Below are 13,241 nucleotides of genomic sequence, written 5' to 3' on the forward strand. Positions count from 1 at the left end.
CTCCCTCAACAATTTTCTTGGTGAGGGTCGTTCTGGTCAAGTGTACAAGGGACGCCTAAAAGTGCATGAGGGACGCCCAAATGGTGAAGTGGTAACAGTTAAGAGATTTAAATATGAGCCTGGAAAGCAAGAAGATGAATTCGAGAAGATTAAAGCCATTAGTAGTAGTGTCCATCATGAAAATCTTGTTAACCTGATTGGATACTGCAATGAAGGAGCAAATAGACTGCTTGTTTATGAGTTTGTTCCCGAGGACAAAAACTATGGTTCTCATTCTAGAGGTATGCCCTTACCTTTGCCACATCTAGGACATTTTATTTGCAAGGCTTTGAGGGAACCACATTCATTAAGAAGACCATATGTAACCCAAAATCTTAAGACAAAACCATCTTTTAATCCAAAACCAATATTTAATGTTTTAGGTTTTAGGATTCCACATTTTGCCTCTTAAATATTCTATTCCATTTAATTTGGACTACTTGCTTGATATTTACTTCACGTTGCATTCACAATTTTGTTAGGATGACATCGCAAATAACAATATGTGGCGGTAAATATGCTATTATGCATCTATTGTCTTATAAAGATGGAAAACATTGCAGGAGATGAATTTTTTCCATGGAAAATCCCACTCAGAATCATCAATTGCAGGGCGAAAATATTGCGATATCTGTGGGAACGCTGTAAGTATTGTATTCCCTGCATTCTGAGTTTAGGCCTTGGCTACTAAGCCTCATTTCGTTTTCAGGTTTAAATTGTTGGTACATGCGTTTTCACATTTCATTTGTGATGTATTTTCAGATGAACCCTGGGATTTGTATGACGTCTTCAATAGAGATCGAATTTATATTGATGATAATATGAAAGTGAAGGTGATTATTACAAACTCCAGTGATCAATTATTGATAATCTTTTCTATATATTTGGGTATTGTATTTATATAATTTGCATTGAAAATATTCCTGAATTTGTATCTTGCATACTTATGCAGTTGATCTTAACAACATTTAACTGCACTTAATTAGTTCAATTGAGGTTCAGCTTATCATTCACTACATACATCCTTTCCTTTTATGATAAGAAAAAGAAACTCACCTCACTTTGGGTATGTTAGACATTGTTTTTTTTTTTTTTTTTTTTAAATAAATATTAAGAGAAGCCTTTCTCATTTTTTAGATATTTGTTGGACAAGGAAAACGCTTTTTTAAATATATTAGTTAAAAATTTTAAAATTAAATTTAGTAAGTTTTACTTATAAAAATATCAAAATTTTAAAATATTTTTTTTTATGATATTTCTTTAGAAAAGTGCTTTTCGATGGTGAACCACAGTGCCAAATGAAGCTATTTTTTATATGTGTAATTTGCAATAGAATAATAACAGACGGAGAAAATTGATCATGATAGTGGAGCGAGGAAGTACTGTTAACATTAGAAGATGTTGAATGTATCATTAAATTTGGATTGGACTATTAAACTATTTTTATGTAAACTGACTTTTTTTTATTTGGTGTTAAACTATACAATGCAATAAATTTACTTGAGTCATTTTTATCCAGTTTGCAGAGTATGGACGTGCCAATTTTCTCTCAAATTCTGCTACTCGTGTCTCTACTGGGTAAAAATAAAAATTCTATTATGTTGCCTGAACTAAATTATATTGCAGCCATGTGGTGTATTTTTGGCATACTAGGAAAACTACCAAAAAGAAAATACATTTTACCATATTTGCCTTTAAAGAATATTTGTTGAACTGTTTTCATATCTCACCACTTTTTCATCTCCCCCTGCAGTTATATGCCTCCTGAATATTTCCATAGTAGGAGATTCACTGCGAAGACCTATGCTTATTCTTTTGGTGTATTCGTTTTGGAGGAAATTACAGGGAAACAACATGATGATATGAGTTTCAATGGCAACTCTAACATAGTTCAATGGGTACATAACTGTTCCTCGATTAATTTAGTCTATATTTTGGAAATAAAATCTTTATTGCCTGGGAAAAATAATAAATGCTTTCCTCTATTAATTTTCAGGCGGTACCTCAGCTCCAAAAAGGTTTGTCCAGCGGCAACTATGATTTTATTGATAAAAGATTGCAGGGCTATAACAACAATGAAATGAAGCAAGTGATTGCTTGTGCTTTAGCTTGTTTAAATGATAATCCAGATGATCGACCACAAATGAATGAGGTAAGTAATTTTATATAGAGTTTAATTTTTATTTTAGGATAAAGTTTGGCAATTTTTATAATAATAATAATAAATTCGTATAATTAATTACATAACTTTTTTTGAAAAACAAAATCATCCCTTATTTCCGCTTATAATTATCCTTGGAGGGGAGGGGTGACACCAATCACCACCTTCCCATGTTTACCAAAAGAGCAAAGGGGTGAACATATATATGCCGTATCAAACGTATTCTTAGTGTATAGTTTTACTTAATATTCTGACAAAGCACAATCTTTTTCATTCGTTTATGTGCAAAACAGATAGTTGAAATTTTAGAAGGAAATATTCAAGTTGTAGAAAGATATATTTCTCTAGAAGATCTATGGAAAAGGGAACAAGAGCTAAGCCGTCGACAGTAAATCATCATATTCTACAGCAAGCCAACAACTGTTAAGGTCATTTCAGCCTCGCCCAAGCGGGCGATTTGGCAGGATAAGCCTTGCCTCAAGCAAGTTGAGCCAAGCCTAAGGACAAGGTCTGCCTAGTCCTACCAAAATTTTCACTTACTGGTATTAATTTGGCCTCCAACATATAATTTGAGTTGTTTATTATTAAATTCAAAATTTTATATGTATAGTTGTCGCAATCAACGCTTTTAATTATTTTTTTATATGATTTGAGGTAAAAAATTTTAAAATATTTTTCAAAAGCATCGGTGACTGTTTCTGGAATAGAAGATTCAAGGCACTCTCAAATTGTATGTACTGATATGAGGCGCACCAGCATGGGAAAGGTAACTAATAACATGGCGTCTTAATTTTTAAACAGATTCTTTGGTCACTTCCAGACAACAAGAAAAGCCAGAACTATGACAATTGGATTCAGATCAACATCACAATTTTAGAGGGCGTGGTCCTGATTTGGTTGATGAGAATATTGGTACTGTATTCCGGCAAATATTATCTATTATGAAAATTTTTGTTCAGTGGCAAACCATTCCTTAGTGCTATATTATGGTTTCCTTGGAAAGTGCAAACCAGTTCAGGAAATCATGTTAGTAAATTTGCATACCTCATTGATTTCTTCAAGGATGTTATTTATGCAGTCCCTTCTTTTCTACTGATCGCAGAATGAATGATTTTGAAGTGAGGAAGGCAGCAGACAGGGAGAAAAGTGATAATAACTCTGTACTGTCTAAATGCTTTTCTGCTAGGAGGCAACGAAATTGGTCTTTCTATTGATAAATAAGTGTTGTATTCAATTATGCATTGTGCATATGTAATTATTGATTTTTCTATTAATGAAATTAACTATTGTACATAATTATGATTTTATGTTTTTATTTCAAATGCTTATCTTATCGCATAAATATGATTTCTTTAAAATGTTCCGGATGCTTATTGTGTTGTCATATCAATATTCTCGACACTTATTTTCGGTGACTTAGCTAAAATTTTAGTTTAGGTGGGCTCAATTAAAATACATAATTTATTAATAAATTATCTATTTAGATATTAATTGAAGAAATTGATTAATTAATGATAATAATTATTTTATAATTATAAAATAAAATTTATATAAAATTGTTATTGAACTCAACTAAAATTTTTAAAATTTTTAATGTCTTATGTTCATTAATTTTAATATCTCATATTCATTAAAATTTAATATAAAAATAAAAAAATAAAAAGTTATCATTAAATTTTTAAAATTTTTTAAAATTTCAAGGCCCAATGCCTCTCTTTGACCCATTCCTGGCTACGTTGTCGCTCAATATTTTTAATGCAAAAGTTTGTCGTGTTTTAAATTCTTCTATGGCAATTAAAGCTTGGTCAATAAATCTGTCCCAACGCTTTTCACTTCATCGTGTCTTAAAGCTATGACACATTGGTTGCTGTAGGAAATTAATCATGGCCTAACCATATTAATCATGCATCGAAAATTCTCGCAAGCATTTAGTGTCTATACATCTAACTAATAAAAAGTTAATAAACTGTTTTTTTAAATAAGTTCTACCATGATTTTATATAGTATAATATATATAGATCGATTGAATGTATATACCTGAATAAATAAGATTCACCTATCATGCATATATATACCTCATAACCAATCTTATATCATAAATTTATATTTAACACATATTGATTACAAATCAAATATATTTTTAACAGCCTAAATGTACCTTAGAAGCATGATAAAGAACAATTTCTTCAATTGCCAGCCAAATATCACAGCAATAATGAGCACCAAATTCTGGTCTTTTTGTTATATTTTTCTGCTCTTTTAATTACACTTTTAATCCAAGAGAAGTACCCTATCTCGCTCTTCTAATCCTACACATTGAAGGACTCCTAGCGCAAGATGGTATTGTAGTTTCTCTCAAAGAGAAACTTGCCGGCAGGTTTGCGGGCATGGGCACTCGTTCATGTGGACTAAGTCCATCTCGCGTGGACTGGTTCCTTCAGTTGCCTTATCAAATATTTCTTAACAGCAAGAAATTTTGGGGGCTTGCCAAATACTTCCTTCAGCTATTGCTGCGGGATAAAAATTAACATGAAATAATCATGTTATAATATAATAGTGAGCAAAACATTATCTTCGCATGAACAATTCAGATATTCATCAATACAAAAATCACAAGCGAATAAATAAAATTCCGTTTATAGTTTCAAGAACTGTTTGTTCTTAGAAAAATCATCCTAAGAAAATATATACAGCCAGCAGGAGCTCTAATTCCTGCATAGCCAATTTTTTTTTGTAAGTAAAATAATTTTTATTAAATATTCCAAAAAATACTTCACATATATCATCCATCTAAGTCGGATCAATAAATCCCCATACAAACCCGACCGTTCCTGCATAACCATTGAAAGGAACTAGTAAAAGTTGGCTGTCGTCTTCAAGAATAATTAATTCAAAATAGTTCAATATTTTTTATATGCTCTGCAAAACTTTCCAATTCACAAAATTGAAGAACAGATCCCTCAATATGATTTGTGAAACTGATGAATGGATTCCTGAGTTTCCCAGTGACTTGCCTTTGAAATTGTTTGTAACCAGCTTTTGGAATGCGTAATTCTCACCTACTTTGGTAGCACTAACAGCGGCATTAATTGGAATTAATCAAAGCAAGCAATGGCATCTCGAGGAATTGTACAGCATCTGATGCTGTTGTTTTATATATTCAGCATTAGTTAGTGGTACTCTAATTTCATAACCCCCATCTCTGCTAGTGAGAGACCAATTAACACTCCATTGATGGGCATTGGATGAACATAAATCATTAAATTTTTTGTAATTATGTGTAATTATGTGTAGTTTGGCTAAGTAGAGTGGAAAAGTGCAATGGGAGTGGCGTGGTGGTGTTGCTTTTTGGCACGATGGATTGTCCATAGTAGTGCGCCAGGCCAATGTTTTATGTGATGGCAACGTTGGAATAAGCGGAAGGACAATGCTCAGTTCCACCAATAATCATTTTGTTTTTATGCCGTTCGGAATGTATCTCTATTTAGTGGGAACATCCCTCTCTGTAGAGGGAAAGTCCATCTGTTTATATCTGTTTCTTCCTTCGTTTAATTAGCCTCGTTGAAAACATTCTCTAATTTTTTCACAGAAATTATTTGGTTTAAGTTTTTCCTGAACTTTAATTTAATAAAAATTTTGCTTATAAAAAAAATATTTAGTTTAAGAAAAAATTAAACTTTTTTTTAAATGATTCTTAAAGAAAGAAAATTGATTTTTAAACTTTAATAAAATCACTAAAAAGAAAGAAATTTTTAATGAATATTGACTATTGCCGGTTATTAATTGTCTTTTTTTCTTATATTAAAGAATAAAAGCTGAGAAAAAAAAATCATTTGATTTCACATTTTGATACAGGAGAGATTGTGGTTTGATTTTTTCAATTTGATATACTATATTTTCTTTCTATATAAAATATGGTTTAAATCGTTAATTATGATTAAGTGATGGCGATGGAGCGAACATTTGGTGACTGTTTGCCATGTCTCGCTATGTCAATGTCACATCCGCCATGCGTTGCCACATCAATACTACATGTTTAGCATGTTAATGTCATTTAACAGTAGCTAATAGTTTGGATTATATTTGCTAATAGAAGAAAATAAAAGTTATTAAATTGATAAAAATTAAACTACAATCTCTAATGTGTTAAATCTTGAAATTACAAAGTTTTTTTTTTTTTTTTTTTTTTTTTTACTTTTCTCTAAATAATATGAATATATTAAAAATTTTTTTAATAAATTTCAAATGCTAAAATTGATTTTTAACTGGTTGCCAATTTTACAAATAAATAATAAAAAAAATAATTTATTTTAAAAATATTATTTTATATATTTTTTTAACCTCATTTTACATGTCATTGGTGAGGTAGCAATGAGAACGGTAAAATATTTTTGAATATCTAATTTGATTGAATCCTATTATAATGTGTCCGGATAGTATATAAATTGTATTATGCTTGAGTCATATTTGAGTTTTATGTGTTTTGAGCATCTGTTATCTAAATTTACTTATATAAACAATTAATTAAATATAAATATATTTTCAAAATAATATTTATAAATTTTCAAGTTTAAAGGTATATCTCTCTACATATTCATAGTAGTAACTTACTATTACTCAATCCTTCAAGGCTTAAGTAAAAAAAAAAAAATTAATAAAAATTTATTTTAAATCCACTTCAATTTAAATGGATACTTTTTATAATTAAAAAAAAATTAAATGCCATTATCTCAATCTTTGTTTTAGGGTTTTAAGGAAAAAAAAAAAAAAAACCAACCCGCAAACTTAAGGTTTTACCCAGATTAAAAGGGTGCTATCATACTAAACTTGCAGGTGCTGACTTAGCCTTAAATGGGACAGAATGACATCACATTTTGTCCTTTTGCCCTTGGTTTGCAGGCAAATAGTCATGTTAAATACTTGTACAAGCTAAAGAAATTTGGAGACTTTATCCTAAATCCTTGACTTCGAAATGAACTGCCGAAGGCTTCCAATTTCACGTTAAAGATTCAAGGCTTGAATGAAGGAGGCTTCCTAATCTTAGTAGCCTGCTCAAAGCCATAAGCAAACTCTATTAGTTTTGGTTCTGTACCCTTTAATCCTCCAAAGCAGATGCCAAAGGGCACCCCCTTAGTGTCATAGCCAGCAGGGACAGTGATTCCTGGATGTCCTCTGAATGCAAGAAGAGTTGAGGCATATGAGCTCATTCCAAAATCATAAGGAGTCACTAGTGCATCTAGTTTATGCTTCCTCACCAATTCCTCAAAACCATTTCTTGAAATTCTGTTCAAATTTGCCACTGCTATCATTAGCAGTTTGTCAGCTCCGCTCATAGATTCAGCAGCTTCAAACGTGTCTTGACCATATTCCTTGGTCTTTTCCTGCACAGCCTTTGAAACAAAATCAACCACGTTCTGTAATCTACCAAGGAATGCAGATTGAAATAAAATCAAATCACCTACTTACCAAGTTGGAGAATTTCTTGTTAAAGGCAATGAGGTCTGCTAAGGTTCGCACTGTGGATTTCACCAGTTGTTTCAGGTATGCATTAATCGCTGGCTTGAACTCGGCCAGATATGCATTATATTCACCACTTCCAGTGAAATTTATGATCGTATCGATGTTGGAAATTTCCAAATGGTCTACCAGAATTACTCCTTTTTCCCTTTTTTTTTTCACAGAAATGTTTCATCAAGTTATGCTTATCAAAAATTAAACCAATTCTCTAGTGGATTATTTAAACTAGAACTATGAAAGTCTCATTCTATTACCTTAGTGTGTCGAGGTGGTGCTTGAAAGCTCGAGTTTTAACAGATCCCTCGTCATTATAGAACTTGAAGAAAGGATTCCTGACTATCCCTAATCGCTTCCCTATAAGGCCATCAGGCTTAAGGAACTGCTTGTAGCCATCGCGTGGAAGAACTTGGCTGCACCTCTAGTCGCATTATCATAATAATCAAAGCCTACAATAGCATCAAGGACATAAACAGCATCTCTCACTGTTCGGCACATTGGCCTGCTCCATCCAACATGTGACAATTCCTTTGTCAATAATAATCAAAGAATAAAATTCTCAATTCACCAAATCACTTATGTGCATATTCATGTCCAAAAAGACTAAATATTCAACCATCATCTCAGAATAAGTTCGAATTTCTTTATGGAGAGAAGTAAAATCAGTAAGAACATACAGAAAACTAAAACAAAATGAATACAGAAAAGTACAACGAAGCTAATTTCCATTATAGATGGATAGTCTGTGTAGCTGCAGAGTTCATGAATGGAGAGTTCAGCAGAGGAATTATTGGTTCAGAGAAGTTCTTTTCTCAAGCTATTCTTATAAACACATCAAAATTGAATTAGAAACTGAAAAAATCTTGGAAAATAAGTGGAAAATGTTCTACAAACCAAATAACTGTTTGTTAACACCAGTATCACCTACCCAACTGAATCCTGTCTAGGGGAGATTGGGACGACTCCAGCTCTACTAGTGAGACCAACGGTTGGTTTGATACCCACAATGGAGTTAACACTGGATGGACATAAGATGGAGCCATCAGTCTCAGTCCCCAGGGACACTGCTACCATATTTGCTGCTACTGATATTCCTGATCCGCTACTTGACCCACATGTCCCTGCTGATAGAACATAAGGATTCTGCAACCACACTCAAACATAATCCCCTTATTTATCTATTACGCAATTGAAATCACTTGACTATTTAATAGGAATGCAAGGACCTTATGGTGGGCTTACCCTTCCTTGACCTTTTCTTCCACAGAAACCACGAGGTAAAAATTTCGATCTAAAAGCAGCCCATTCTGTCATGCTAGCCTTCCCTAATATGATGGCTCCAGCTTTCCTCAACCTCACCACCACACCTGCATCTCGGGGAACGACTGAACCAAGCAGCGCAAACGAGCCAGCAGTGGTGTTGAGCTTATCTTTGGTAGCGATATTATCTTTGAGCAGGATAGGAATGCCATGTAAACTATGCAAAGAACCTGGATCCTTAGCCTTGCGCTTTTGGTCAGCCTTATCAGCCAGGTAGAGAGAATCAGGGTTCACTTCTATGACCCCTCGAAGGAGAGGATTGAGCTTGCGGATTTCTTTGAGGTAGAACTGAACGAGTTGTCTGGAGGTTAGATGTTTCCGCTTAAATGCCGGTTGAAGATCATCAATAGTTGCTTCTTGTATTAAGAACGCGATAGTTATCTTGGTTAAGAACCCACATAATAATATGGATGAAAGAACTAAAAGAAGTGGTGAATTGGTAGACATAGCTCTGCACTTCTCAAATGAAGAGTAAAATCATTTAGCTTAATTATTAGCCCTGGGTATGGTAGGGAGGGGATGAGAAATGATGCATCTTAATAAAAAGATAATCATTGTCTGTCTTTCTCTTTTTGATGTAGCACATTATTATATAGTTGTTGAGTAATTATTACCCACATTTGGTATATAGTTATTTACACCGGTCACTAAAAATTGTCATTCCAAAAATAAAATATTAATGGATTCATGCCTGGTACATAGACCTGCAAGCCTTGAACCAAATTGAGATTGGTTCAAGTCAAATTTGGAATCCACTCAAGTTAATGATTTCAGGGTCCAAACCTGATCAAATTAATTATGGAAGAGTCTGTTTTGACTTCTTTTCTAAAATCTATATCGAAATCAAATTAAATTAGTGATTCAAACCGTTTTTGGTTCAATAATTAGATTCTTTTTTTTTTTAAGAAAAAAAGTAGGACATATATGTAAAGGACGCCAAATGATCAAATTATTTTCGAATCAAAGCTTAAATCGCTAAAAATAGAATTGAAAATTTTGATTAAATCAAACTAGGCCGATGACCAAGCTTACTAGTACATGTTTACGCTCAAAATTTCATGTCGCAATGTATGTATAACAAAACAATAGAACAAAAGATTAAAAAAATCTTGTACTGATGTGGCCCAACCGCAAGTGCACGGGTCGCATAAGTAGTACAAAAAAAAATATGATTTTCACAGAGAGTTGTGTTAGTGATTGAATTGTTGATGTAAAATTAACTGATTATAGTTAAATTTAAACTAAAAAGGTAATAGAAGGAAGAGAATGGAATTTTAAGAGTATAATTGCAATTTCAACTAAGAAATAACCTAAATGGGAATCCAACTATGTTTATAAGAAATAAACCTGACAAAATTAAGTGTAGCAAAAATTTAATTGATAATCAATGAAACTCAACTAACAATCAATGATAATAAAATGGTTCTGGAGTTTAGAGGTTCATATTCAAGCTAAATTGAGATTTTAAATTGGTTATCCAAACTCATGGGAATTATGGGTTTCAAGGAGATTAATTCTTAAATCCTTTGAATACCTTTTCGAGTGAGACAAAGAGTGTTCTAATTAACTCAATCCTACTTTCGTGGAGTTGAAATTAATTAAAACTCTTTAGGTTCCTTAATCAATCTATTAATCCTCTTAATCTTTAGTCTATGTCTAGATCCAAGTTAATTAAGTCTAATTTCTTGATTATCTATCTCAAGGTTTTCTCCTTTCAGTGCTTCAACTAAGAATTATGAACATTACTTGATAGGATCCTACACTAAGCATGTTATTGAGCACACAAGAAATGGATGAAACCTCATTTATAATAGGTAAAAAAAAAAAAGTCTCTATTTATATTCTCTGACAAAGAAAACCCTAAAATGGTGTGTGAGGTAATCGATTCACGTGGGAGAATCTTTTCTTTCCAGCTCATTTATGAAGAAATGCACAAGTCATGCAAGATATTGTGCGAATCTTGTAGTTACAGAGGCTTCCCATGAGGTTGCACAAGTTACGTGGGCTGCCTGTGCAAGTTTCTGCATGCTTTGAAGCCTCCCGTGAAAGTGCATAACTGGACTGCACAGGTTATGCGGTAAGTTATGCAAGTTTTGGCCATCTGGGAATTCCTTCCTTGAAGCTGCATGAGGAGCTGCACAAGTTGTGCATTCAGTTATGCAAGTTTCGGCAGTTGCAGAGTCTCTTCCGTGAAGCTGTATAAGGGAAAAAGTGAAAGTGTATAAGTTATGCAGCAGGTTGTGCAAGTTTTGGCTGGTGTTGGGTCTCTCCCATGAAGCTGCATAAGGAACTCGCATAAGCTATGTAGTAAGTTGTGCACATTTCGACAAATATTCAATTCATTCTAATTCCTATGCAAAAACTGCATAGGTTATGCAGTAAGTCATGCGGATTTTGGCAACTTCACAATTTTTAATTTCTAAGCTTCATTTTAACACTTTTGGATCTGAAAATTACTCCTCACTTGTACAATTACTTTTTAGTCTCTCAAAAACACCATTTTATCTACAAAGCAAAAGCAAAATTACAAATTAGTCAAGAAATTGATAATTATGCAAAATTAACTAAATGGCTAATAAAATTAATTAAAAATAACTAACAAATCAATAAAATGACCATGAAATCTAACTTAATTAACTATGTAAAATGTATGCATCAAATACCCCCCAACTCAAATCTTTGCTTGTCCTCAAGCAAAATTTTAAAATATAATGCACTTTTAGGGTGCTTTGTCCAAAGAACCATGAGAATTACGTACTAGATCAATCTAACTCACCCTTGGTCATACCAATATTCCATATACCCTTCCTTCAAGATGCTAAGAGTCTAATGCTCACCCAAGCTTTCATCGCTTAGCCATTGAGTCAATTGTTATTCCAAATTTCTAAACCAACCAATCATAAGAGAAAGTTATGCTAAAAAAGAACCCTAGACAATTAATAGCTAAATGCCTCTATATAGAATGATGGAATATGATGAATGAATGAATAAATTCCAATCCCATAGGCAAACTCCCTACTCCTATCTCCACTAATGTAGCAAGTACTATCAAGAGATCGAAGGTCTTTTTAGGGATGTAATAGGGCTATGGGGTAAGTTAAGAAGAAAAAGGGTAAAAGGGATTCAAAGCATGAGAATATTTTCAATCTTGAAAATATAAGGTACACTTCTTATATATATATATATATATATATATATATATATATATATATATATATATATATAAAGAGGAGAGAAATATACAATGAGAATTTCCAAGTGCTAGCATGTTTTACAAAATATATAGAATTGAGGGACACTTTGATACTTTAAGTTTGTATCTTGTATCTTCTCTTGATGATTGTCCCTAAAATACCATCCCCAAACTCATTTTCTTTAATTACTTTGGGTGGATTTTCTTTCAATTTGAACTACAATAATGAAAAGTACATACATACTAGCATTTTTACAACATGATAAGCATTTCTTCTCCTTTTTATTATTATTATTTTTTTCTTTCTCTCTTTTTTTTTATAGTGTACCAAATATTATAAATAATTGTTCTCATGTGAAGTGCTTGGTTCATTGGCTAGGTAACAATAAGGGTTTCAAGAAAAATTAGAAATATAAAGACTCAAAGGGGTTCACAAGGGTTAATTCTAATTGGAAAAAAGGCCAAAGGTTTAAAATGAGAAGGTTTAAATCAAAGAATGCCTAATCATTTCTCTTTTCAAGTACAAGCTGGTATTTCGCCTCGAAAGGTTTAGAAAATTTGTTCTAGGATTGGTGAGACATCACTTGACTACCTTTTATTCTATAGCTCCCTCTAAACACTTCCATCTCTAAATGACTAGTTGGGTGGCTTTTTGGCTAAGAAAATATGGGCAAAGAATAAACACTTCAAAACTTTGCACCTCTTAGGAAACTTTCAATCCACACACCTAACCAAAGGCAAGCTAAATCACTCTTATAAGTAACTTCCATAACTCAAAGGACTTGGCAAAAATTTTATTTCGTGAATGCATGGTTTCTAAAAAAAATGCATTATCTAAATGAAAGAAACCTATTTGTAATATCTATATGGTTTGATTCCTAGATAATGTGTAACGTATGTATATATGTGTAATATAATGTGTGCAATATATTTATAATGCATGCATATGCAAATGAAATGGAATGAAATGTTTCTGTACTAAATGAGAAAAACTATTTGAAATCTTGTTGTTTT

General features: G+C 32.5%; 1 protein-coding gene and 1 pseudogene across 1 annotated transcript; one reads left to right on the plus strand and one right to left on the minus strand.

Annotated features, from left to right (window-relative positions):
* Positions 1 to 141: 141 nt before the first annotated feature.
* LOC131176323 (proline-rich receptor-like protein kinase PERK15) lies at positions 142 to 3,496 on the plus strand. The gene is made up of 8 exons (XM_058141357.1): positions 142 to 281; positions 522 to 683; positions 802 to 872; positions 1,559 to 1,617; positions 1,793 to 1,937; positions 2,036 to 2,191; positions 2,494 to 2,742; positions 3,002 to 3,496. The coding sequence occupies exons 2-7, from the start codon at positions 557 to 559 to the stop codon at positions 2,590 to 2,592; spliced, it is 657 nt and encodes a 218-aa protein (XP_057997340.1). The 5' UTR covers positions 142 to 281; positions 522 to 556; the 3' UTR covers positions 2,593 to 2,742; positions 3,002 to 3,496.
* Positions 3,497 to 6,877: 3,381 nt separating this feature from the next.
* On the minus strand, positions 6,878 to 9,552 carry LOC110643351 (probable amidase At4g34880; annotated as a pseudogene).
* Positions 9,553 to 13,241: the final 3,689 nt, after the last annotated feature.

The sequence above is a fragment of the Hevea brasiliensis genome, unplaced genomic scaffold, assembly GCF_030052815.1.
Source record: "Hevea brasiliensis isolate MT/VB/25A 57/8 unplaced genomic scaffold, ASM3005281v1 Scaf1, whole genome shotgun sequence".
Classification (NCBI taxonomy): domain Eukaryota; kingdom Viridiplantae; phylum Streptophyta; class Magnoliopsida; order Malpighiales; family Euphorbiaceae; genus Hevea; species Hevea brasiliensis.

Excerpts from the sequence above, each read along its gene's own strand:
- LOC131176323 (XM_058141357.1), top strand. The coding sequence starts at position 557 with ATGCTATTATGCATCTATTGTCTTATAAAGATGGAAAACATTGCAGGA. Across the intron at positions 684-801 it reads GCGATATCTGTGGGAACGCT|ATGAACCCTGGGATTTGTAT; the intron begins GTAAGTATTGTA and ends ATGTATTTTCAG. Across the intron at positions 873-1,558 it reads ATGATAATATGAAAGTGAAG|TTTGCAGAGTATGGACGTGC; the intron begins GTGATTATTACA and ends ATTTTTATCCAG.